The 26,887-nt window shown below is 41.2% G+C and overlaps 1 protein-coding gene across 1 annotated transcript in view; it reads right to left on the bottom strand.

The window, feature by feature from the left end:
• spats2 (spermatogenesis associated serine rich 2) overlaps positions 1-15,928 on the bottom strand; it is a 45,744-nt gene extending 29,816 nt beyond the window's left edge. Inside the window, exons 1-3 of the mRNA XM_034173052.1 lie at positions 15,817-15,928; positions 4,971-5,266; positions 2,683-2,762 (exon numbers count right to left, since the gene is read on the bottom strand). Coding sequence (XP_034028943.1) covers positions 2,683-2,762; positions 4,971-4,995 — 105 coding nt within the window. The 5' untranslated portion in view covers positions 4,996-5,266; positions 15,817-15,928. The remainder of the gene's footprint in view (positions 1-2,682; positions 2,763-4,970; positions 5,267-15,816) is intronic.
• Positions 15,929-26,887: the final 10,959 nt, after the last annotated feature.

Here is a 26,887-nt window from a genome sequence, read left to right as displayed (position 1 = left end):
CTTGTTCTACATTTTATGTTACAGCCTTATTCCAAAATGGATGAAATTCATTTTTTCCTCCTACTCACAACACCCCATAATGACAATACAAAAAAATTCTGAAATTTTTGCATAGTTATTAAAAATAAAAAACCCTAAGAAATCCCACATACATAAGTATTCATAGCCTTTGCCATGAAGGTCAAAACTGCACTCAGGTGCATCCTGTTTCCACTGATCATCCTCGAGATGTTTCTACAGCTTAACTGGAGTCCACCTGGGTTAAATTCAGTTCATTGGACATGATTTGGAAAGGCACACACCTGTCTACATATAAGGTTCCACAGCTGACAGTGCAAGTCAGAGCACAAACAAGCATGACGTCAAAGAAATTGTCTTTGAAGGTTCCAATGAGCACAGTGGCCTCCATCGTCTGTAATTTGAACAAGTTCTGATCCACCAGGACTCTTCCTGGAGTTAGCCACCCATCCCCACTGAGTGATCGGGGGAGAAGGGTCTTAGTGAGGGGAGGTGACCAACAACCTGATGGTCACTCTGACAGAGCTCCAGCATTCCTCTGTGGAGAGAGGAGAACCTTCCAGAAGGACAACCATCTCTGCAGCAATCCACCAATCAGGCCTGTATGGTAGAGTGGCCAGATGGAAGCCACTCCTTACACCCCTGTCACACCTTGACAATTTAGCCAGCGTATGCCATGAGTATTAAAAACGCTGGCATACATCTAATAAGTTATGGGTAAGATTTGTATACATCAAGAGCACACTGAACCACACTGATACAGGTTGTAATACGCAGAGTACCTTGAAAAATTTTGGGCATGCACAATATTTTGACGTATGCCAGCATATGTCTCATACATTCCACATATGTGGGACATTAAGTCGTAGGTAAATTATGTGATGACACACATTTCATGCAAATTACTCATAATTCAAAATATATCCATTGATGCGGTCCATTGATTGGCTCAACGCTGCAGTCCTCAGGTAAACGGACTGTTTCAAATATTATTTGCCTGACAAAAACTTATCCACATAAAACATCCTGATTTTGGAAAATGTCTGAAAATACTTTAGTTCCTTGTTGTGGCTGAAGAAACGCAGCATTTTAAAGCAAGTCCCTCTGTGGTTTTCTGCTTCAGGTGCATTTCTCAGCCTGAGCCAGAGAATGCCGGCTCTTTGCACCACAAGAAAATTAACTTATTTTAAACTTGAAAGACTCACAGCGGGTTTTGCTTCCGTGTGGAGAAGAGATGCCACGTGACAGCGTACGCATGTGCGATGACACCTCGTCAATATTTGTGTTCTGTTCCATCTGTCAAACAAAAGGGTTCTGCTGGCAGTAGAAATGCAAACCAAGCCAGACTTAACTGTTCTGATATGTACCATGCAGTACCAACCTGAACCACTCGGTGGAAAAGGGGCTGTCAGCATACGCTGGCTAAATCGCCAAGGTGTGACAGCCGCATAATTTATTAGATGTACGGCTGCATATACCAGCATTTTTATTATGGTTGGCATACGCTGGCTAAATTGTCAAAGTGCGACAGGAAAAGGCACCTCACAGCCCGCCTGGAGTTTGCCAAAAGCGACATGAAGGACTCTCAGACGATGAAAAACACAAGTCTCTGGTCTAATGAGACAAAGATTGAACTATATGGCATGAATGCCAGGCACCATCCCCACAGTTAATCACAGTGGTGGCAGCATCATGCTGTGGGGATGTTTTTTGGTAAGAAGAACTGGGAGACTAATCAGGATTGAGGGAAATATGAATGCAGCAATGTACAGAAGCATCCTGGATGAAAACCTGCTCCACAGCGCTCTTGACCTCAGGCTGGGGTGACGGTTCATCTTTCAGCAGGACAATAACCCTAAACACACAGCCAAGATATCAATGGAGTGGCTTCAGGCCAATCTGTGAATGTCCTTGAATGGCCCAGTCAGAGCCCAGACCTGAATCCAATTGAACATGAATGAATGAATCTGAAAATGGCTGTGCACCGAGACTCCCCATCCTACCTGATGGAGCTTGCGAGGTGCTGCAAAGAGGAATAGGCAAAGCTGCCAAAAGCTAGGGGCACCAAGCTTGTGCATCATATTCAAGAAAACCTGAGGCTATAACAGCTGCCAAAGGTGCATCAACAGAATGTTGAGCAAAGGGTATGAATACTAATATATATATATATATATATATGTGTGTGCGTAAATTCTTAGTTTTTATTTTTAATAAATTTGCAATAAAAAAATCATTTCATGTTGTCATTATGGGGTGTTGTGAGTAGAATTTTGAGGAAAAAATGTATTTACTCCATTTTGGAATAAGGCTGTAACATAAAATGTAGCAAAAGTGAAGCTCTGAATACTTTCCAGATGCAGTGTAGTTCGATACATGTAAAATATTAGTTTTTCGGTTTCATGGTTTATTGTTGTATCCCCATTATTAACACAGCTTAATTCAGAATAAGAGTCAGGCAAAACTACATTTGTCCTCCAGCAATAAAGTGTAACTGCAGCTAATGTTCTGACAACTTGCCCCTTGATGCCAAAAACCGGCTCACTGGGAAACTACTGTGCATCGCCCGCAACTACTGAAATGGAATGTCATGCTTCACAACCGATTCCTCTGTGGAGGGGGGGGCAGCTTTCAGCTGCAGCCATGTGTACTGTGTATGCTTCTTACCTTCTCCTTCATCCTCTCAGCTGTTCCCCCCTGGGACATGACCATTTTTGACCGAGTGTCAAACACCACACCAGACGTATCTGGGAAACAAAGACCAAACTCAATTTTCTGTTGTGCTTTGAATCCCATTTGCAAACCACTGTAGAAGATCATTTGCAAACCAAACTCAGCAGCAGGCACCTTCTGAGATTTTATGCACAGAGTCGACTATTTTTATTAAATTTATTATCTTTCTGATGCAGTGTGGCTTCAACTCAGAGGAAAAAGATCACCCTTACAGAACCATTTTAAGGTAAAATCCAACTGATTAACTATGCTTTGTTTTAACAATACGCAACCAAGCAGTAAAAAAAAACAAAAAAAAAAACAAGTTTTGCATCACTACACTGAAAGTGTAAGCCTCAGCGCCCAATGTGGCGACCAGTGAGACACCATTTCGCCTTCATTTGAAGGCTGGCTAGCACATTCCCAAAACAAAGTCAACGATTTAAATTTTTCATCTTGCCAGAGGACTCCACTTTTTTGTGCACAAAGCGCTTTACGTTGAAAATCTGTGAGCTTTTCAGAAAGAAAACGTCATCATTTAAGGTGATGGGGTGTGTGTGAGATGTAGCAATTTTCAGTTTGCAAATGAGGGTGTTTTGTGATTTTGGAATACAGCTGCAATCCTGGGCTATAGACAATGTGTGTGTTTGAAGTAAAATTAGAGGATCTGTTATTTCTGTTTGGCGTTAACGAAGCTGTGACATAAATTAATCTTAAATCAGAGGAATATCTGTGAGAACACTTGTAATTGTGCGACTTTGGAGATGCAGAACATTAAATATCAAACATGATAATGTAAAAGGTGATTTTTCACAGTATTACCTCTTTAATAATTATCTTATTGGATACAAGACTATTTCATTTTTAAATCTGCCTGTTGGCCATTAAAGTCTGGATGAAAAACATCATGAATCAAACCTTTTAAAACAGTTTTTAAAGCTGTCAGAGCTTCGTGAGGCTGTTAACTAATGATCATTGAAGCGGAACCCGTCGGTAAAATCACAAACTCCCATATTTCAGATTTAACAATGACAGTTATTACAGCAAATTACTTTTGTATGAAAAGTACTTAACATGTATTTTACCTACATGTAGCAGAGCAGCAGGAGAGATTAACAAGGCTCATTGATTCAAGCTATCAAAGAGGTGGCTTCAGGACAACTCTGTGAATGTCCTTATGTGGTCCAACCAGAGCCCAGTCAGCTGACTCTGACTGAACATCTCTGCAGAGATCGGAAAGTGGCTGTACACCGACGCTCCCCATCCAACCTGATGGAGCTTGAAAGGTGCTGCAAAGAGGAATGGGCAAACCTGCCCAAAGACAGGTGCACCAATCTGTGGCATCATATTTAAGAAGACTTGAGCCTGTAATTACTACCAAAGGTACACCAACAAAGTATTGAGGGGAAAAAAAAAAAATTTACTCCATTTGGGCTCTAACATAAAATGTGGAAAAAGTGAAGTGCTGTGAATACTTTCCGGATGCACTGTATCAATTAAAATCGGTCAAATGCTTCTTGAGATATCGTGCTAAGGGTGGTAACAGCAATACCTTGAATATCTCACTGTGCCCTTGAAATTGACCTCAAGGTCATTGTAATCAACTGGTGTCGGGGGATTACTCAAGTACACCCTTGTGCTAAATATAAATGAAATTAGTCAACTGCTTCTTAAGATACTGTGCTCAAATTGAAAACGGACGGACGGACATGCTGATCACTATATCCCTTGTATCTCATACAGGGGGATAACGAGAGGGCTGTAGATGTCCTAGTCAAGCTGCAAACTGACAAGTATGCAAACAGCCACTTCTGTTACCATTAGGGGTTTCATGGATCATAAAACCCACAGTTTGGATTGGACGTTTTTTTTAAGCCACGGATTGTATAATTTTTTTGGATTATTGAAACAAAAATGGGTTGGGGGAGGTTAAAAAGAAGAGTTCAGGCTATGTTAACAGTTAATCCGTGGTAAATGAGAAAACAATATGCTGGGGCACTGTCAAGCCTGTTTTTCCACTGCACATTTGTATCACTGTAATGTTCACCATCACTGCAAAAGAACTACAGTCTAAAATATTGCCTTAGCATGCATTAAACATCAGAGCACTCATTTAAATATGTGAAAGCACACATCCTGTAACTTTTCACAGTGAATGCCGCAGCCATTGAAGTGAATATGCAATAGACATTTTTATTTTGTCAATTCCTGTTAGGTGTTCAGAAAGCAAAGCAAATACATACCCTTCTGGCTGTTTTTCTTTGCCATGTCACAGCGAGTCCACACAGGAGTATGATTCAAGAAACACCTTGCTGTAGACCTCCTTGAGACAATATCCCTTCAAATATGTTTGAGCTGGTGTTCAAATAAAGCCTCTGGAGTGCAGTAGCTTTTCCTTTGTGTATTTGCTGTTCAACAAGATGCCAGGAAGTGTTCTCAATTGGCAGGACGGTCGGAACAAAAAGGATGAGATCAGGCTTTTACCATTTAAGCCAACATTTGGGTTTTCTTCTTGGTCCTCCACAAAATGAATCCAAGTCTGTGTGGGAGGAAGGAAAAAAAAAATTACAGTCAGTCTTTTACACAAAAATGTGACAGTGCACAAAAAACCTTAGGTTTTTTTTTTGTTTTTTTTGGGGGGGGGGGGGGGGTGATAAAAAACCCCCTTGCTTTAAAAATTCTAAGGCTCAATAGATTGTCTGTCTGGTAGGCCCTTCTAGAGAATCTGCAGTTAATATTCTGTACTTTTTAGGGGTGGATTGGTTGGCTGACTGATACAGCAGCACATCTCAAAGTTATTTCCTTTTGTCAAATCTCTGCAGTAGTGATGAGTGATAATGATACCACATGGAGAATTTAACATTAGTTTGAACTAATGATCTAGTAGCAGTGTTGCCACAGTTACTTTGAAAAAGAAATCCAATTACTTTTTCAAAGTAGTTGGATTACTTTTTGTTTAACAGTGGCAACACAGTTGCTTTACTGATTATTCAATTTTAAAAGTAACTAAGTTAGATAACTAGTTATTTTATTAGTTATTTTCAGCAGCTGCAGACAACAACCAACCTGCCACCTCAACATGAACACAACCCGTTTTGGCAATACTCATCTTATATGAACATAAATACTTGTTTTATAAAAAATAAAATAGACATCTTTCTTGACCTCATATTTAAATGTTGACAGCACTAACAGTAAAACAATTTCTAACCTGCATTGTTTATAAATTATTATTATTAGTAGTAGTAGTAGTAGTAGTAGTAGTAGTAGTAGTAGTAGTAGTAGTAGTAGTAGTAGTAGTAGTAGTAGTAATAATAATGGTATGAAAAAAATGTCTTCAAAAGTAGACCTCTAATCTTGGGCTATTGTGAGGAGTCCCCCCCAACCACTCCCCCTTTCTGCATGGATTCGCCCCTGGCTTGTTGTTTGAGCAGAACAGATAACATTTAATTTATGCAGAAAACACGACCAGATTGACAGGCAAGAAAATTTTATCAGCGTTTTTATGTCATGTCATCCTCAGAAAGAGCTACAGTCTCTTTCTGAGGATGACATGACATAAAAACGCTGATAAAAAAAAGCAGTAGTATTTGCGTTTCAGCAGTTTTTAACAAGGACACGCACAGAGCGGCACAGAGTTTTAAAGGGGGGAAAAAAGGGTAAAAATGTCTTTGTAAAATGGGCTGGTAAAACCATAGCTCTGACTGTCACCGCACTTTGAGAGACAACTGTCCACAGATGCAGCTCTGTGCAGCAGCTCATTGAAAGTGGGGAAGTGGGCAGTTCAACCGAACGGCAACCTCCCCCTGAATCTCGTCGGGGCACCTGTTTTACAGTTGCGATCGGCCCACGACACAAAAATAATAGTAACGCACAGTGACTCAGAGAAGTAACTTTAATCCGATTACTGATTTGGAAAGATTAACGCGTTAGATTACTTGTTACTGAAAAAAGATGTCAGATTAGAGTAAGGCGTTGCCGGCATCACTGCCTAGTAGCAGACTTCATTTCTTTGTACGTCCAAGATGTGAAACGCTTACTGTGTGCAAATGGGGACAATTCTGTCTTCAAATTTATTTTTAATATTTTACCTCAGAGGAAGATCCCCCCCACCTCCAATTTGTTGCTGTTCCAAAAGGAAAGTACAACTACAGTTGTAATCCTTTTGGATTCCTTTTAACAATTTAATTCATAAAAAAAAAGTTTTATTCTGCAACAGTTAAAAAAAAAAAAAAAAAAATTAAAGTAACACTTTGAAAAACATCAGATTTCAATGGGGGAAAAAAATCATGCTGACACCTTTCCTAATATGGACTGGGTAGTGTGTTAGGAATGAAAGGATTCCACACTGGTTAATGAAAATGAAAACTGTCAACTTACAACCTCGGGGTGTCTGAATTCAAAGACACCCTGAAAATTAAAGCAAAAAAAAAAAAAAAAATTACTATGTGGCAGGATTAGCCATTTAGCAAAAATTTCATTTCACCAACTCAAAATGGTACTCAATAGTTTGTATGGCCCCCCCACATGTCCTGGGGGATCTCCTCTCAGATCCTGACCAGGGCATCACTTAGCTCCTGAACAGTCTGAGGTGCAAGCTGTGGCATCCGATGGACCAAAACATAATGTCCCAGAGGTGTTCTATTGGATTTAGGACAGGCTAGCATGTGGGCCAGTCAATGGTGTCAATTCCTTCAACTTCCAGGAACTGCCTGCATACTCTCGCCACATGAGCCCAGGCACTGTCGTGCACCAGGAGGAACGCAGGACCTACTGCACCAGCATAGCGTCTGATAATGGGTCCAAGAATTTAATCCCGATTCCGAATAGCTGTGAGGATACCGCTGCCTAGTCTGTATAGGTCTGTGCGTTCTTCCAGGGATATGTTCCCCAAACCATCACTGACATACTACTAAATTAGTCATGCTAAATGATGTTACAGGCAGCATAATGTTCTCCACGGTGTCTTCAGACCCATACACGTCTATCACATGTGCTCAGGTTAAAACAGTTCTCATCTTTGAAAAGCACAGGGTGCCAGTGGTGGACCTGCCAATTCTAGCGTTCTATGGCAAATGCCATCTGAGCTCCACGGTGCCAGCCAGTGAGCACAGGGCCCACTGCAGGACAACGGGCCATCAGGCCACCCTCATGAAATCTGTTTGATTGTTTTGGTCAGACATTAAAACGAGTGGCTTACTGGAAGTCATTTTGTAGGGCTCTGGGAGTGCTCATCCTGTTACTCCTTGGACAAAGGAGCAGATACTGGTCCTGCTGATGGGTGAAGGACCTTCTACAACCCAGTAACGGGTTGTAAATGGACTGTATTTATATAGCGCTTTTCCATCTGCATCAGACGCTCAAAACGCTTTACAAATAATGCCTCACATTCACCCCGATGTGAGGTTGCTGCCATACAAGGCGCTCACTACACACCGGGAGCAATAGGGGATTAAAGACCTTGCCCAAGGGCCATTAGTGATTTTCCAGTCACGCTGGGATTTGAACTGAGGAACTTCTGGTCTCAAGCCCAACACCTTAACCAGTAGACCATCACCTCCCCGGGTTGGCTCCTGGAATCTCCTCCATGCTTGAGACTGCGCTGTGAGACACAGCAAACCTTCTCGCAACGGCACATGTGACATGCCATTCTGGAGGAGGTGGACTACCTATGCAATTTCTGTCAGGTCCAGGTACAGCAAAAGCTAGCAGTAATGACACTGAGCCTAACCAAATGCAAAATTAGTGAAAAATCAGTCAGAAAAGATGAGAAGGGGGAAAAATGTCAGTAGCCTCCATTTGTAAAGCCATTCCTGTTTTGGGGTTGTCTCATTGATGCTCCTCTAGTACACCTGTTAATTTCATTAACACCAAAGCAGCTGCAACTGATTAATACCCTGAAACTGAAAAATACCAGATAAGATGTAGACTTGTTTCATATGCAAGTTTTGGTGGATGCATCTACTATAAGTAAGACATGACTCACAGGTGCCTGCTATGTTGTCAATACTATCTTTCCTTACACTTAGAATGTTATTTGGTTCACCAAAATTAGTCAGTGCAGATGCTAACAATTTATCGTAGATGTATTTTTCGTAATCGCAAGAAGGACCTTTTGTGCATGTGTTCTGTGCAGTTAGAAAATCTCAACTACTGAACCTCGATCATATCGGAAGTTGTTCGCCTTTCAGCTGCTCCCATTTCTTCAGAGTTGCCACACCAGGTCCAGCACAGACCTGCATTACGATTAGGCACAAGTTTAAGACCAGGTGCCCTTCCTGACACAACTCCAGCTTTACCTGGAAAACACACACAGCTCCATGTCTTCTGAAGAGGTCTCCCGTCCAAGTACTAACCAGGACCCACTCTGCTTAGCTTCTGAGATCTGAGAGGATCAGGCTTACACTGGTAGATTGGCTGCTGGACCATATCTTAAGTATTGATCAAATTTCTAAACCTTTTACATATTTCAGAAAAATTAAACCCTATTCTAAACCTTTATTCTAACCGTAGATTCACTATTGGAGGTGGATGCGCCCACTGAGGTGTTACCCAGATTTACAGATTTTGATGGTATCTCGCTAGGCGCACTGACAAGGCTCGTGACGTCTACTAAAAGCACAACTTGTTTATTTGATCCTATACCAACAAAACTGTTTAAGGACCTGTGGCCCATTCTTGGACCGACTGTGCTGGAAATGATAAATCTCTCACTAACTTCTGGATCTGTTCCTAAATATTTCAAGTCTGCAGTAATTAAACCATTACTTAAGAAATCCAATCTCAACCCTAGTGTATTGAAAAATTATAGACTGATATCAAATCACTCATTTTGTTCTAAAATCCTGGAAAAAGTGGTTTCGTGACAGCTCGTGGACTACCTCACTGAGAATAATCTTTTTGAGCCACAGCAGTCTGCTTTTAGAAAATATCACTCCACAGAGACAGCACTTACTAAAGTAGTGAATGATCTTTTGCGACCAATGGACTCAGATACCACTACAGTCTTGGTGCTGCTGGATCTTAGTGCTGCGTTTGATACTGTGGATCATCATATTTTACTCAATAGGCTGGAGAATCACTTTGGGATTACTGGAACTGCTCCTGCATGGTTGACGTCATACCTGTCCAGTTCTTACTGTGTACTGTGTAATGGCACCTCCTCTGATCGCAGGGACATGAAGTTTGGGGTTCCGCAGGGATCCGTTTTAGGCCCCCTGCTTTTTTCCCTTTATGTAGCACCCCTTGGGAATATACTGCGGTGCTTTGGGATTCCCTTTCATTACTATGCTGATGACACTCAATTGTACATGCCAAAAACTCCTGGTAATCTCATTCACATAAAATCTTTGGAAGACTGCCTTGTATCAGTAAGAAGTTGGATGTCTAGTAACTTCATACTTTTAAATTCTGATAAGACTGAAGTTATGGTTCTTGGTCCAGCAAGGTATCGGCATCAATTTGATCAGATAGCACTTAGCTTAGGCTCATGTGTTATACATCATATGGATAAAGTAAGGAACCTTGGAGTAATTTTTGATCCTGCGTTGTCCTTTGATCTCCACATTAGAGACATTACGAGGACTGCTTTCTTCCATTTGCGAAATATAGCGAAGATTCGTCCCATCCTTTCTTTGGCTGATGCTGAGACTTTGATTTATGCATTTGTCTCTTCTAGATTGGACTATTGTAATGCTCTATTTTCTGGCTTACCGCAGTCCAGGATTAGGGGTCTTCAACTGGTTCAAAACACTGCTGCCAGACTTTTGACACAAAGCAGAAAGTTTGACCACATTACGCCCGTTTTGTCGTCCCTGCACTGGCTTCCAGTTTCTGCAAGATCGGATTTTAAAGTACTGTTATTAGTTTATAAGATTGTTCATGGACTTGCACCTCCCTATCTGGCTGACCTGGTAAGCCCCTATGTACCAGCTCGGGCCCTGCGTTCTCAGGGTGCAGGACTTCTGTGTGTTTCCAGGGTGAATAAAAAGTCTGCCGGTCACAGAACTTTCTCCTACCGTGCCCCAGCTCTGTGGAACGATCTCCCGGCACACATTCGGCAATCTGATACTGTGGAGACTTAAGTCACGTTTAAAGACTCATTTGTTTCCCCTATTTTATCATTAGTGTTATGTGTTTTTATTCTTGTATTCTTTTATGGTCGTCTTTTTATTGTGTTTTAAATTTTTAATTCAGTTTTCTTTGTTGTTGTTGTTTTATGTTGTGTGAAGCGCCTTGAGACGAGTTCATCGTGAATTGGCACTATATAAATAAATAAATCTGAATTTTTGAATTTGCTGAAACAAGTTTAGCCTTATTCCATCAATAGAAATGCCATTCCATAAAAGACTAAGATATGCGAGTTTAAAAAAAATAGTAATAACTTGCGTATTGCCTGTGGGGATCCACAGGCTCAAGATTTGGTAGTGTTTATAAAACAGGTAGCTGACATTTTTGAAGGGTGGTAATAAATTAAGCAAAGCTTGTATAATGAGTTGGAATGGTGTCCAACCAGAATGTTTTTTAGAATCTTAGACCTCAACAATTTTAGAAGAGGAGCTCAACCCTTTTACTTCCCATTAATTATGTAATTTTTTAATGGTAATTTACTGTCTTAATGCATTTATAAATTGTTTAGGTTCTTGTTATCATATACACACTATTGCTATTATTTTATTTTTACTTCTATTTTGTCATTAGATTTTTTTTTTTTTTTTTTTTTTTATAAACAGACCATAATGAAACTGTTTTCACTTTCTTGCATCATCGCTGTATTTGTAGCATATTTACAATGATGTACTTACACTAACTTATTAAATAAAATCACTCACCACAATCACACTTTTAATATAAAAATGACTTACCACACCCTGCTGGAATGGCGTGCGAGTCCGGAATGTAGTTAGCAACATTCATTGTTCAGTGTTTTTAGCTAATATCCATAGCTTCTCCAAAAATATTAGTCCTATTAATGTTCCATTTTGGTAGCGTTCATCTTTGACCCAAAATACATAAGCACACCAAATGGCAAATGCCAGCTCTCCAGTTTCTCTGTGATCAAAATTACACCCACACACGTGCGTGCGTGCATGCACAGCTTTTTGTCTTTTCCGCATTCTGCTACAACCAGCTGGTTCTAATTTTAGACAGGCAGAAACAGAGATAGCGGAAGACATCAAACACACTACATATACTTCATTCATGGTACTGCCAACATGAAACATAACTCATCCATGGTAACGACAGCATGAGACTTAACTAAACTGACAATCAATTCAACTACAAAAACACAATAATGCAATAACACTAACACTGTTAAACAAATGTGAACCACAACAACATTTAAAACCCCAAAACCTGGAATTCTCATGGCCCATTGCAGCACAACATCCACTGTTTACTGGTTAGCTAAAATGGCTAATTTCCCCCAAAATATTTGCCCTATCAACTTTTGGTTTTTGCAGCATTCATCCTTGACCCAAAATATATAAGCATACCAAATGGCAAATGTCAGCTCTCCCCACTTTTGGCATGATCGACATCATACACGCACGCACGAGATCACTTGTTAATATGTAGATAATAATAAAAAGTCCAGTTTTGCAAACTGCATGGAATACATGTACTTCATCTGCAAAATCTCACATAAATTCATTGAGGAACTTTTTTTTCCTTACCACTGTTACTAATCTGCCTGCTCAGAGGGTGGTTAAGATTAGACCTTATCCTTGCGAAGTGCCTTGGGGTGACTTATGCTGTGATTTGCTCTGTAAAAGTCAACTGACTGTACGCATTTGCCATGGAATTCCCCAAAAATAAATACTTTACCAACTACAAAATTCACTGCAATTTTGCTATACATTACAAAAATAAATATACTTTACTGTACAGGGGTGGTGCCCAAGTGGTTAGTGCGCTTGGTTTCAGTGCGAAAGGTTCCCAGTTCAAGCCCCACCTCTCCATGTAAAGGCTCCCCTGACACTTGCACGACTTCGATCCGCGCACTTGCACGCACTCTGCCGTGCACGAGAGTAAACTCGTCTCAAACTCATAAACTGTGCACAGCTTCGTGCAAGTGCGCAAAGAAAACTGAATTGTTCAAAATCTCCATCAAACAATACTTACATGAACATTATGCAAACAAGTCAAAAACACTGTGTGCGTGCGAGTGATTGCGTCAGCGCACCGCATCAGAGTGCAGTTCGTCTGAACGATTATAACGAGATGTTAAATATATCATAAACATACTTTTACAGCTGCACACAAGAAGGAATGAAGATGCACCTGTTTTACCAAGCTATTACAAGCATGGCAAATAATTACCATTTTAGATGGCTCCAAATACATTCTCCACCTCATTAAGCACATGCGTGCAAGAAAAGCTGCAGCTGAAGTGCTCCTCTGTGATTTCAGAAGCAATTAGAGCCATTTTCAATAGCCAACTCAGACAGAAAATGATTAATCCGCTACAAAACAATTATTTTATATACACAGCGCACAACACGTGGCAGCCAGTGGAACAAAGCAGTGTCCAGCTGGGAACACAGCAGATGGGATCGTCACGACGATGTGCGTACAAGTGTGCGGATCAAAGTCATGCAAGTGTCAGGACACATTAACGTAGAGTTGTGTCAGGAAGGGCATCCGGTGTAAAACTTCAAACAAATCAACATGCAGATGCACCTGCTCTGGCGACCCCAAATGAAAACAAGGGAGCAGCCAAATGGACTGCATAACAACTACATGTAAACATAAAATAAATGTAGTCAGTTTTGTGGGGACAAAAGACTATAGCTTTAAATTACAGTTAAGTCTGCACCTATGACAGGGAGCTGCTGCAGCCACTTGCGAAAGTAGGCAATTTGATGACTTTAAAAAAAAAAACAACCAAAAACTGACTAATCCAATATTTGCACTAATGCAGTAAGACGTCTTTACTTCCAAACAGAGTTTCATTCATAAATAAAGCTACAGAAAGGCAAAACTTTAATTTCACTTTATTTACACAGTCACACAAATGTCTCAGTGGGCCTTACACTCTCCACATAAAACCCTCTGTCCTAAGACTAGTACAGGGAAAAACTCCCATTGGAAATTTTGGGAATTCATTAATCTAGTCTTGGATATGTGTTGCAAAATTTATTTATTTATTTCCCACAAAGTATTAAATGCCCGAATGGACTTTGACAAGAGTTTGAAAACTATGCACTTCACAGAGCATGCAAAGTAACATCTGGAAGTCTATCACCACAATAAATATTCCAGGACTACCCCAAAGCTCACTTGCTGACTGCTGCCATGTCAAGAGTCTCCTGTCATGACGTGTCCTTTAGTCTTTACGTGTCCAACAATTTCTGCTATCTGGAGTCATTTTTATGGGCCAGCTGTTTCCCTCTTTTTGGGTTCCCTTTTCCAACACTGATTCTGTAGAAGAGAAACTTAGAGCTGCACAAACCCACACCCTTTTGATTAAAACTTGGCAGACGACAATCTTGGCTCCACTTCACCTCTCTTTACGTCAAACTCACACAGTGACAGACATCAAATGACACTACACTGCCTACTCATGCAAACATTAGGACGCAGTGTATTTATCAAGAGGGATGGTGCTTCAATATGTAAGAGGCCAGGTTCACATCTACTCAATTATACAGGGTCGCCACAGTGAATCTAGTACAAATCCGCACTAAGTTTTACATCGAATGCACTTCCTGACAACTCCAGTTTTACTTGGAGAAACAGACACAGCCCCTGATCTTCCTAAGAGGTCTCCCATCCAAGTATTAACCAAGACCCACCCTGCTTAGCTTCTGAGATCTGAAGGGATCAGGCTTCCACACAGCAGAGCGCGCCCCCCCACCAAAAAAGACTTTGACAAGAATGGCAAAAGAACAAGTTGTGACGTGTAACAAAAAGCCAGATGGGCTTTCAGTGACTGATTTAACAGTTTAGCATTCCACAGTTAATCAAGTAAAGCTGCAACCCAGCAGAATTCACAAAGGCCCAGTTTCACTCCAGCTGGCGGTTCTGTCTACTGTCATTATTCTCACCATTTCTTTATCCAGCAAAGAAAAAGATTCAACGACCTTGTCTTTGCAGATCCAAGGGATCACCTTATCACACACACACTGCCACACAGCAAGATATTTATTTAAGACAAAAAATATCATCTCATCACTTACCGCAGCTTAGCTAGCAAGGTACTTATCAAATATCCATTTTGGGGGAAAAACGTCTTGCTACTAGGTGTAAAAGTGTTATTTTGATTACATGTAAATATTCCCTGCGATTAGCAAACTATGGGACAAACTGATTTTCACCCCTTGTAAATCAGGAAATGAGGAAAACATATTTCAGGTGCATTTTTCTCAACCCATTAATGAGTTTTCAAAATAGTTGATTATATTTTTCTCTCAGTGCTTCAACTGATTAATCATTTCAATCCTACTTTATAGAGAAGTCTTAACCTGAATGCATTAATTTTGGGATATACACCATTTGATAACCAATATATAGGATTTCCAACAATCTTAAGGAAAGTTAGCTTTAACGTTAGCGTCATTAAACTTACCAATCTGCTGAGACGACATTCGTCGTTGTTCGACACAAATACAGTTTGAAATATTAGCTCATCTATGCTCGGAAATAGCTGTGCAACTACAGGTGTGGAAAAAAAGAATTCCTACTACTACAATTTTTTTTCTCCCCCATTTCACTTATTTGGCAAAGACCCTGGACCTACGCTATCGTTAGCTTGCTAACATTACCTCATAAGGTTAGCGGACTGACTTAGCTTTGCATAACTCGGCGTTCCTGGAAATATATTAACGTTAAATTGCACAATACACAAATGAAGAAAACATAAATAAATACTGCAACACACAATAGGAGTATGTTCCATATAAATAAAGAAGCTCTAGAATGCAGCTTTAACTAGCGCGTAGCTAACAGTGGCTTTCATTATTCAGTGCCTGCTGTAACGTAAGCTATTCCTTTGCTATTTAACGCTAAAAAAAAAAAAAAGCGCTTATAATAAAGCTTTGTCTTTGAGAGTTCCAGCTCAAGGACTTCGTGGTATTAAATACGTACTTGGTGTTAGCACTGAACAGTAGGTTCTGGAATCGAACTGCCGCACCTCCCTCCACCAGCCGTCGCCAAGTAGCGTCTGCTGCTGCTGTGAGCAATATTTTACCCGACTAGACTCGACCCGACTAGAAGTTGCCAGGTTGGTTTTTAAACAGCCCTCTTTTCAAGAACGTCGCAATAATGAACTCTTTCAGGGCTGAATGAACGCTCACATTTTGTTCTGGCTAGTTAAAGCTGGATTATTATGCAGAGAACAACACAGTATAGAATAAAACCAATCTTCATTGTAGTCCTTGCAGAGGCGGCTCAAGCCTTTATGGGGCCATGAGCAGAAACGGAGCCCCCCCCCAGTTACCTTGGTGCTGCCAAAACCATTGTCATTGCAGATCATTCTCACACTGTAAATCCAACACACCCATTTTCGATTTGATAACTTCTAGCTGTGTCTACAATGTTAATGATCACATTGTAATAATACAATAACATGCTTTTGGAGGGCAGTATGCATCCTCATCAAGCTGGCTGCTTTGGCTGCTGTTCATTGTCGGACTATCCATGATAAAATCATCCAGAATATCCATATTGACACCAACACGCACTTCTTGCCTTTTCATGTTATCGTCTGCAGACAGTCTTGGGTTGTGCATGATATGACGCCATCACTTTATGCACCGTGGGCGGGTATTGGGATACCCGCCCGTTACTGCGGTCAGGTATAGACAGGTAGCATAAATGTAAATCTATGTTACCGGCCCAGCAAAGCCCCAGTAAGTGATAATAATGTGCCAACACATTTATTTTGGCACTCAAAGTACAAAGCTAATTTATGGTGTTTCTGCAGGATGTAGCAAATAGCATCTCCCCCCACGCCATGATTATGGAATACAGTGGTAGTGGGCCGGCGGCCGGGGGTCTTTTAATAAATACACGTAAAATTAGAGCATTTGTGTGTGTGTGTGGGGGGGCTACTTCTCTTACATATCTCACACAGATACCTTAACACATGGTGTCTGGCATAAATTATTGTTATACCAGTAGAATTTCTTTGGACAGGATGGTGGTTTAGTGGTTAGCATTGTTGCCTCACAGCAAGCAGGTCATGTGATCGATTCCCACCTGTGGCCTTTCTGTGTGGAGTTTGCATGTTCTACCCGTGTTTGCGTGGATTCCCTCTGGGTGCTCCGGCTTCCTCCCACATCCAAAGACGTGCGGATTAGGTGAACTGGAAATTGCAAATTGTCCATCGGTGTGCGGGTGTGAATATGTTTGTTTGTCAATATGTGGCCCTGCAACAGACTGGCGTCCTGTCCAGGTTGTACCCTGCCTCACACCCTATGACTGCTGGGATAGGCTCCAACAATCCTTGACCCTTACTTGAAGTAAGTGGTTAAAGATGAGTGACTGAGTGAGTGAGTGAAAATTTCTTTGAACACAGTCAGAATGTTTAACATGAAAACTGAAACACATTAAAATGTACAAGTAGAAGTAGCGGACGTGGCCCTGAGTGCCCTTTTGGAGCCTTCCTCCTCCGGATGGGATGGGTCAGACAACAGTCCTTCTTCCAAACTCCAACCTTCTGGGACACAACCAAACCTTTAATCATAATTTTGATAAACTCACGAGACTAAGATGGCATATTCACTGATGATGTATCCAAGCGCATCAAAAGATGTATCTCTCAATCAAATCTGGCTTAGCCAGTGACTTCCAGGAACAGGCTGGTTGACTACCATGAATAGAGTGGTGACAGCTGGAGAGACAGCGGACAGTTCGGAACGATGGTATAGGGGCAAAGAAGGGCCAGTAACCCAACCTCCATCTTCTCTGAGGAAGAACCCAAACCTGTTACAAAAAGTCTGAAAGAAGCATGACCCCGGGGGAGCCTGAGAGGGTGGGAGAATGAGCACCCCAAAAGGACAGACAATCAGGTAACGACCCACGCAATCGGACAATCGACAATGTATTTGTCTTGTATATGTGGCAAGAATTGTAAAACCCCACAAGGCTTGAAGATCCACCAGGCCATGGATGATCTGACAGTAACAACTTTGTCAGTCCCAGGCAGCAGATTGATCCTCCAAGGCTTGGCGAAGCTAATCACCTGGGCTCAGATATGCTTCAAGCCAGAACAGTTGAAGTACTTGGCTCTGAGAAGAGGGCAGGTGACAGACCAGTTCCGCTTCTTTCTCGCAGGAACCCAAATCCCTTCAGTTACTGAGAAACCAGTGAAGAGCCTTGAAAAGATCTTTGATTGCACGCTAAAGGATACAGCTTCCATCAGAATGGCAAATCAAGTACTGGAGGGATGGCTACCAGCTGCTGACAAATCAGGGCTGCCAGGGAAATCCAAAACCTGGATGTACCAACATGGCATCCTTACTAGGATATTGTGGACATTGCTAGTATACAAATTTCCTATATCCACCATGGAAGGGTTCAAGAGGAGGGTCAGTAGCCACCTCTGAAGGTGGTTGGGATTAACCAAAAGTCTGAGTAGCATCGCTCTCTATGGTAATACAAACAGGCTGACACTCCCCATCAGCAGCATCTGTGAAGAGTTCAAGGTTACCGAACAAGGAACGTACTCCAGTACAAGTAATCCAGTAATCCAAAAGTTTCCAATCTGACACTGAGGTGAGGACCAGAAGAAAGTGGAGGGCACAGGAGGCAATGGACCAGCCTGAGTTGAGGCTTCTTCACAAGGCACTGGAGGGAACTGTGGCAGTAGGATGTGTGGGATTGGACAGCATTTCAACAGCCAACTACAGCTGCTTTAAAGGCAAAGAAAGGCAGGACCTGATTCAAAAGGAGGTAAGAGTTGGAGTCGAAGACGAGCGTGCAAATCAGATGGCGGAACTGAGACAGCGGGACGCTTGGACCAGATGGGAGAAAGCCATGGACAGAAAGATCTCATGGGCTGAGTAATGGATAGCTGAGCCTTACTGCATCAGGTTTCTCATCCAGTCGATATACAACATGGTGCAAAGCTCATCTAACCTCTTCTGTTAGAGCAAGACAGAGACACCAGCATGAACCTTGTACCAAGAAAGAAGAACCCTGTAACATATACTCAGTGGCTGTCCAAAAGCACTTATAGATGGTGCTACCATTGGTGCCATGATCAGGTGCTGAAGGCTATTGCTGAAACCATCTGTGGTGCCATCTACCAGAGTAAATGCCTCCCAATAGCAAGGCAATGGGTAGCATTCATCTGAGCAGGAGAACCAATCACATCCCAAGCAAATGCCCAAGCAGGCCTCCTGGGAACAGCTCGTGACTGACACATGATGGTGGACCTTGGGAAGCAACTCAAATGTCCAGAAACCACCACTGAGTCAAACTTCTCGATTCCAAAAATACCAGTTCATTTTTCAGGAATTTTGGTGGAGTGATGGAATGATGGAATGATGGAGCACCGCCCCAGCCAACCACAGTTACGAACCAGGCATCCGGCGGAGCAGCGCATCACGCCTGCAGCAGAAGCGGCCTGGTTTGGATTGGCACTTGCTTGGCGTGGACAGCCGAGACTGCTTTGGCTACAGCGGCCACAGCAGTGCCAGACTACCCCACGACGTCTCCACGGGGCATCCTGTCTCTTTGTCTTTGGCCATGTCTCTTTGTCTCTGCCACATGGATGCACGGCTGATCCACCGCTGTCCATAAGACAGCCGTGTGCCTGTAAGCTGTCCCTGTAACTAGGATGAGTTAAATGCAGAGGACAAATTTCATTGCATGTACGAGTATATATATGTACAATGACAATAAAGGCTCTATTCCAGTGGTGTCCAAGGTATTGCACAAAGGACTAAGAGTATGCAGGTTTTTGATTTCACTGATGAACTCATCCCATCTGCTCAAAGTGATGTTAATCAGTGAAATCACCTGCTGGAGTCGGTGGCTGCAAAGAAAACCTGCACCCTCTTGGTCATTTCTGGAATAGTTTGGACACCACTGCTCATTTATTCAAGCTGCAAACCAGACATTGTGCTGTTCTCTGAGACATCCAAACAGGTGGTTTTGTTGCTTGAGCTCACAGTGCCCTGGGAAGAGAGGATGGAGGAGGCCAGCGGAAGGAAGATGGAGAAATATGCAGAATGGGGGTGGATTACTGTAGTCGTGGGTAGCGTGCACAGTGTATGCTGTTCGAAGTGGGGAGCAGGGGCTTTGCAGGAAGATTATTAAGGCCTACAGCCTCCTGGGCATCACAAGTGCACGCTAAAGGAAAGCCAATAGTGAGGCCTCAAAAGCTGCAGAAAAGGCCTCAAAATGGTTTGGGATCATGTGGGACAAGAAGTGGGCGAATGGCACAGACACAGACCAGAATCCATCACTCCTGGTTGGGTCACGTGGGCGAGGGGTTCTGAAGTTAAAAGATCCAAAACCCCCGGGTATCTCACTGATGATGTGTCCAAGCACATCAAAAGATGCATCTCTCAATCAATCACATGTGTATTACGAGCTCAGATAAAGGAAGAACAACATGTAATTCAAATCCCACAGCTTTATTACTTATTATACATCTTAAAAATAATCAGGAATATTTTGGTGAAATTTTAACTTTATTCCAAACTTGAAAATTGAAGATGCATGTTTATTTTTAATAACCACTCATGACCCACCTACAGTACCTGTATTGCCCACCAAGGGACAAAGACCCGCACTTTGGGAATCACAACTACATTTAGTGTCCTACTGAATTAAACATAGGACAGAATTAGTGCATTAAATATTTCAGCCTGTTACATTAATTGAGACAACCAGCTTTCCACATTTCCCAGAAGTATTAATGCTCAGAAAATTAATCAACTAATTTCTCAGTAATCTGTTAAAAGAAAATTCCAAACTAACAGCTTTCAAAATGTGAATTATCAATGTTTAATCATTTTGTTTGTCATATAGTGTATCACCTCACACCACTTTAAAAATATAAAAATTTTAGACTGCTGATTGGATGAAATGTTTGAACATAAAAAAGGACAACAAAAACACACAATAAAGATTAACAAAGAAAAAAAACATACAAAGTGCAAAAAAATAAAAAATACTCCACAGCAAGGCATACACGCATAGTATAAACCTCCAACACAGAACACGAAATAATAAGTAAATTATAAATAATAATGTAATAAGTAAATTATAATGTGTTGATTTGGGATCTAGAGCTTGTGATGGGTAATGCTTCATTTTTTAAAATAAATGACTGATTGATTAAAGAAATTGTTAATTGTTTAACGGTCGAAACATCGCGACGGAGCACTTTTTATCAGCTAACTTTTATCAGCGTTGGCAAGCTAACTAGCTTGCTAACGCTTTCGTTTTTATTTTTTTAATTTTTTAATTTTTTTTTTTAGCACTGTTGCCGTGCGTTCGCTGTTGTCGTGCGTTGCCTGTGCTGCTTCATGGCCTGTTTGGTGCCTTGATTGGGGCACTCCTTCTGCTGAATCACCTCTAAATTATTTACACATTATTCACTTTGTGTGTTTTTAGGAATCCGCTAGGTTGCGTAGCTACTAGCTCTTAGCCGGTTTAGCATGGCGGCTTCTCCTGTCTCTCCCGCACTTTTCTGCTCTGGGTGTGAAATATTTAGTTATTCCTCGGCCTCCTTTAGCAGTAATTGTAGTTGTAATAAGTGTAGCTTATTCGTAGCTTTGGAGGCCAGGCTGGGCGAATTGGAGACTCGGCTCCGCACCGTGGAAAATTCTACAGCTAGCCAGGCCCCTGTAGTCGGTGCGGACCAAGGTAGCTTAGCCGCCGTTAGTTCCCCTCTGGCAGATCCCGAGCAGTCGGGAAAGCAGGCTGACTGGGTGACTGTGAGGAGGAAGCGTAGTTCTAAACAGAAGCCCCGTGTACACCGCCAACCCGTTCACATCTCTAACCGTTTTTCCCCACTCGACGATACACCCGCCGAGGATCAAACTCTGGTTATTGGCGACTCTGTTTTGCGAAATGCGAAGTTAGCGACACCAGCAACCAGTCAATTGTCTTCCGGGGGCCAGAGCAGGCGACATTGAAGGAAATTTGAAACTGCTGGCTAAGGCTAAGCGTAAATTTGGTAAGATTGTAATTCACGTCGGCAGTAATGACACTCGGTTACGCCAATCGGAGGTCACTAAAATTAACATTAAATCGGTGTGTAACTTTGCAAAAACAATGTCGGACTCTGTAGTTTTCTCTGGGCCCCTCCCCAATCGGACCGGGAGTGACATGTTTAGCCGCATGTTCTCCTTGAATTGCTGGCTGTCTGAGTGGTGTCCAAAAAATGAGGTGGGTTTCATAGATAATTGGCAAAGCTTCTGGGGAAAACCTGGTCTTGTTAGGAGAGACGGCATCCATCCCACTTTGGATGGAGCAGCTCTCATTTCTAGAAATCTGGCCAATTTTTTTGGATCCTCCAAACTGTGACTATCCAGGGTTGGGACCAGGAGGCAGAGTTGTAGTCTTACACACCTCTCTGCAGCTTCTCTCCCCCTGCCATCCCCTCATTACCCCATCCCCGTAGAGACGGTGCCTGCTTCCAGACCACCAATAACCAGCAAAAATCTATTTAAGCATAAAAATTCAAAAAGAAAAAATAATATAGCACCTTCAACTGCACCACAGACTAAAACAGTTAAATGTGGTCTATTAAACATTAGGTCTCTCTCTTCTAAGTCCCTGTTGGTAAATGATATAATAATTGATCAACATATTGATTTATTCTGCCTAACAGAAACCTGGTTACAGGAGGATGAATATGTTAGTTTAAATGAGTCAACACCCCCGAGTCACACTAACTGTCAGAATGCTCGTAGCACGGGCCGGGGTGGAGGATTAGCAGCAATCTTCCATTCCAGCTTATTAATTAATCAAAAACCTAGACAGAGCTTTAATTCATTTGAAAGCTTGTCTCTTAGTCTTGTCCATCCAAATTGGAAGTCCCAAAAACCAGTTTTATTTGTTATTATCTATCGTCCACCTGGTCGTTACTGTGAGTTTCTCTGTGAATTTTCAGACCTTTTGTCTGACTTAGTGCTTAGCTCAGATAAGATAATTATAGTGGGCGATTTTAACATCCACACAGATGCTGAGAATGACAGCCTCAACACTGCATTTAATCTATTATTAGACTCTATTGGCTTTGCTCAAAAAGTAAATGAGTCCACCCACCACTTTAATCATATCTTAGATCTTGTTTTGACTTATGGTATGGAAATAGAAGACTTAACAGTATTCCCTGAAAACTCCCTTTTGTCTGATCATTTTTTAATAACATTTACATTTACTCTGATGGACTACCCTGCAGTGGGGAATAAGTTTCATTACACTAGAAGTCTTTCAGAAAGCGCTGTAACTAGGTTTAAGGATATGATTCCTTCTTTATGTTCTCTAATGCCATATACCAACACAGAGCAGAGTAGCTACCTAAACTCTGTAAGGGAGTTAGAGTATCTCGTCAATAGTTTTACATCCTCTTTGAAGACAACTTTGGATGCTGTAGCTCCTCTGAAAAAGAGAGCTTTAAATCAGAAGTGTCTGACTCCGTGGTATAACTCACAAACTCGTAGCTTAAAGCAGATAACCCGTAAGTTGGAGAGGAAATGGCATCTCACTAATTTAGAAGATCTTCACTTAGCCTGGAAAAAGAGTTTGTTGCTCTATAAAAAAGCCCTCCGTAAAGCTAGGACATCTTTCTACTCATCACTAATTGAAGAAAATAAGAATAACCTCAGGTTTCTTTTCAGCACTGTAGCCAGGCTGACAAAGAGTCAGAGCTCTATTGAGCTGAGTATTCCATTAACTTTAACTAGTAATGACTTCATGACTTTCTTTGCTAACAAAATTTTGACTATTAGAGAAAAAATTACTCATAACCATCCCAAAGATGTATCGTTATCTTTGGCTGCTTTCAGTGATGCCGGTATTTGGTTAGACTCTTTCTCTCCGATTGTTCTGTCTGAGTTATTTTCATTAGTTACTTCATCCAAACCATCAACATGTTTATTAGACCCCATTCCTGCCAGGCTGCTCAAGGAAGTCCTACCATTATTTAATGCTTCAATCTTAAATATGATCAATCTATCTTTGTTAGTTGGTTATGTACCACAGGCCTTTAAGGTGGCAGTAATTAAACCATTACTTAAAAAGCCATCACTTGACCCAGCTATCTTAGCTAATTATAGGCCAATCTCCAACCTTCCTTTTCTCTCAAAGATTCTTGAGAGGGTAGTTGTAAAACAGCTAACTGATCACCTGCAGAGGAATGGTCTATTTGAAGAGTTTCAGTCAGGTTTTAGAATTCATCATAGTACAGAAACAGCATTAGTGAAGGTTCCAAATGATCTTCTTATGGCTTCGGACAGTGGACTTATCTCTGTGCTTGTTCTGTTGGACCTCAGTGCTGCTTTTGATACTGTTGACCATAAAATTTTATTACAGAGATTAGAGCATGTCATAGGTATTAAAGGCACTGCGCTGCGGTGGTTTGAATCATATTTGTCTAATAGATTACAGTTTGTTCATGTAAATGGGGAATCTTCTTCACAGACTAAAGTTAATTATGGAGTTCCACAAGGTTCTGTGCTAGGACCAATTTTATTCACTTTATACATGCTTCCCTTAGGCAGTATTATTAGACGGTATTGCTTAAAGTTTCATTGTTACGCAGATGATACCCAGCTTTATCTATCCATGAAGCCAGAGGATACACACCAATTAGCTAAACTGCAGGATTGTCTTACAGACATAAAGACATGGATGACCTCTAATTTCCTGCTTTTAAACTCAGATAAAACTGAAGTTATTGTACTTGGCCCCACAAATCTTAGAAGCATGGTGTCTAACCAGATCGTTACTCTGGATGGCATTTCCCTGATCTCTAGTAATACTGTGAGAAATCTTGGAGTCATTTTTGATCAGGATATGTCATTCAAAGCGCATATTAAACAAATATGTAGGACTGCCTTTTTGCATTTACGCAATATCTCTAAAATCAGAAAGGTCTTGTCTCAGAGTGATGCTGAAAAACTAATTCATGCATTTATTTCCTCTAGGCTGGACTATTGTAATTCATTATTATCAGGTTGTCCTAAAAGTTCCCTAAAAAGCCTTCAGTTGGTTCAGAATGCTGCAGCTAGAGTACTGACGGGGACTAGCAGGAGAGAGCATATCTCACCCGTGTTGGCCTCTCTTCATTGGCTTCCTGTTAATTCTAGAATAGAATTTAAAATTCTTCTTCTTACTTATAAGGTTTTGAATAATCAGGTCCCATCTTATCTTAGGGACCTCGTAGTACCATATTACCCCATTAGAGCGCTTCGCTCTCAGACTGCGGGCTTACTTATAGTTCCTAGGGTTTGTAAGAGTAGAATGGGAGGCAGAGCCTTCAGCTTTCAGGCTCCTCTCCTGTGGAACCAGCTCCCAATTCAGATCAGGGAGACAGACACCCTCTCTACTTTTAAGATTAGGCTTAAAACTTTCCTTTTCGCTAAGGCTTATAGTTAGGGCTGGATCGGGTGACCCTGGACCATCCCTTGGTTATGCTGCTTTAGACGTAGATTGTGGGGGGGTTCCCATGATGCACTGTTTCTTTCTCTTTTTGCTCCGTATGCATCACTCTGCATTTAATCATTAGTGATCGATCTCTGCCCCCCTTCATGGCATGTCTTTTTCCTGGTTTTTTCCCTCAGCCCCAACCAGTCTCAGCAGAAGACTGCCCCTCCCTGAGCCTGGTTCTGCTGGAGGTTTCTTCCTGTTAAAAGGGAGTTTTTCCTTCCCATTGTGGCCAAGTGCTTGCTCATAGGGGGTCGTTTTGACCGTTGGGGTTTTTCATAATTATTGTATGGCCTTGCCTTACAATATGGAGCGCCTTGGGGCAACTGTTTGTTGTGATTTGGCGCTATATAAGAAAAAAAAGTTGAGTTAAGTTGAGTTAATGAAAATAATCATTCCTGGCAGCTGCTGAGTTGAGCTGTACAACCTTTCAGGTTTTGCAGCACATTTGCAACATATAATTTTGCGTTACAAAAATAAAACGACATTATATGCTTGGATTTCAGCAGAAACTAAATTTTGTCAGTTTTATGAAATTTGAAAGGCTGTATAGCTTTAATGATTTCATCTTGAGCACTGAAAGTTTAATTAGGACACATCAGCATGGAAACATTCTATTCAGTTAGAAGAATCTTAATGTGTTGTTCTTTAAAAAAAAAACTTAAAATAAAAATAAACACATAGTGCAGCAGATAACTGAAACAATCATGCAAATGGTGATAAAAGCATCAAATTCGGCAGAAATACTCCTTAGACACTCCTCTTTTGAAAAAACCGATTGGCCACTTGACTTTTCAATCGGTGGTCAGGTAGGGGTCAATTGAAGAATTACACAGAGGTTAAAATTAAAAGATGCTCCAATCATATTGAAAAATATTCCATATTATTTGCCTGATCATAAAGATTCCAAAAAGGTATAGTTTGGACTATCTGTGACTGAATTCTATGGAGTTACGGGATAAAAACAGCAAGAATAGTGACAAAGGTCAGTTTCATTTTGTACAGGGGTCAAAAGTTAAAGTTGCTCCAATTTTGGTAAAAAGTGATGCAAATTATTGGTTGAGCTAATATGATTAATAAATGGAATACTGTTGACAGTGTTGAATGCTTGGTCTGCAAGGTAAAGGTCAAACAAGGTCTACATCTATTGGATTCTATAACATGTGACATATGTTACCCTGTAACGTGATAAGTAAGGATGATACATGGTCCAAACTATTCCTTTTTAAAACCGTGTTAATTCAACTAGTAATTTGCATCACTTTTTACCAAAATTGGGTCAACTTTAACTTTTGACCCCTGTACAAACCGAAACTGACCTTTGTCACCATTCTTGCTGTTTTTACCCCATAACTCTATAGAATTCAGTCACAGATAGTCCAAACTATACCTTTTTGGAATCTTTATGATCAGGCAAATAATGTGGCATAGGTTTCAATATGATTGGAACATCTTTTAATTTTGACTGTGTAATCCTTCAGGCAGCACGGTGGCTTAGTGGTTAGCACTGTTGCCTCACAGCGAGGGCGTGGGTTCAATTCCTGTG

Source organism: Thalassophryne amazonica, chromosome 6 (genome assembly GCF_902500255.1).
Source record: "Thalassophryne amazonica chromosome 6, fThaAma1.1, whole genome shotgun sequence".
NCBI classification, from domain to species: domain Eukaryota; kingdom Metazoa; phylum Chordata; class Actinopteri; order Batrachoidiformes; family Batrachoididae; genus Thalassophryne; species Thalassophryne amazonica.
The sequence above is the reverse complement of the archived record's forward strand: the minus strand, read 5'-3'. Positions and strand labels throughout refer to the sequence as shown.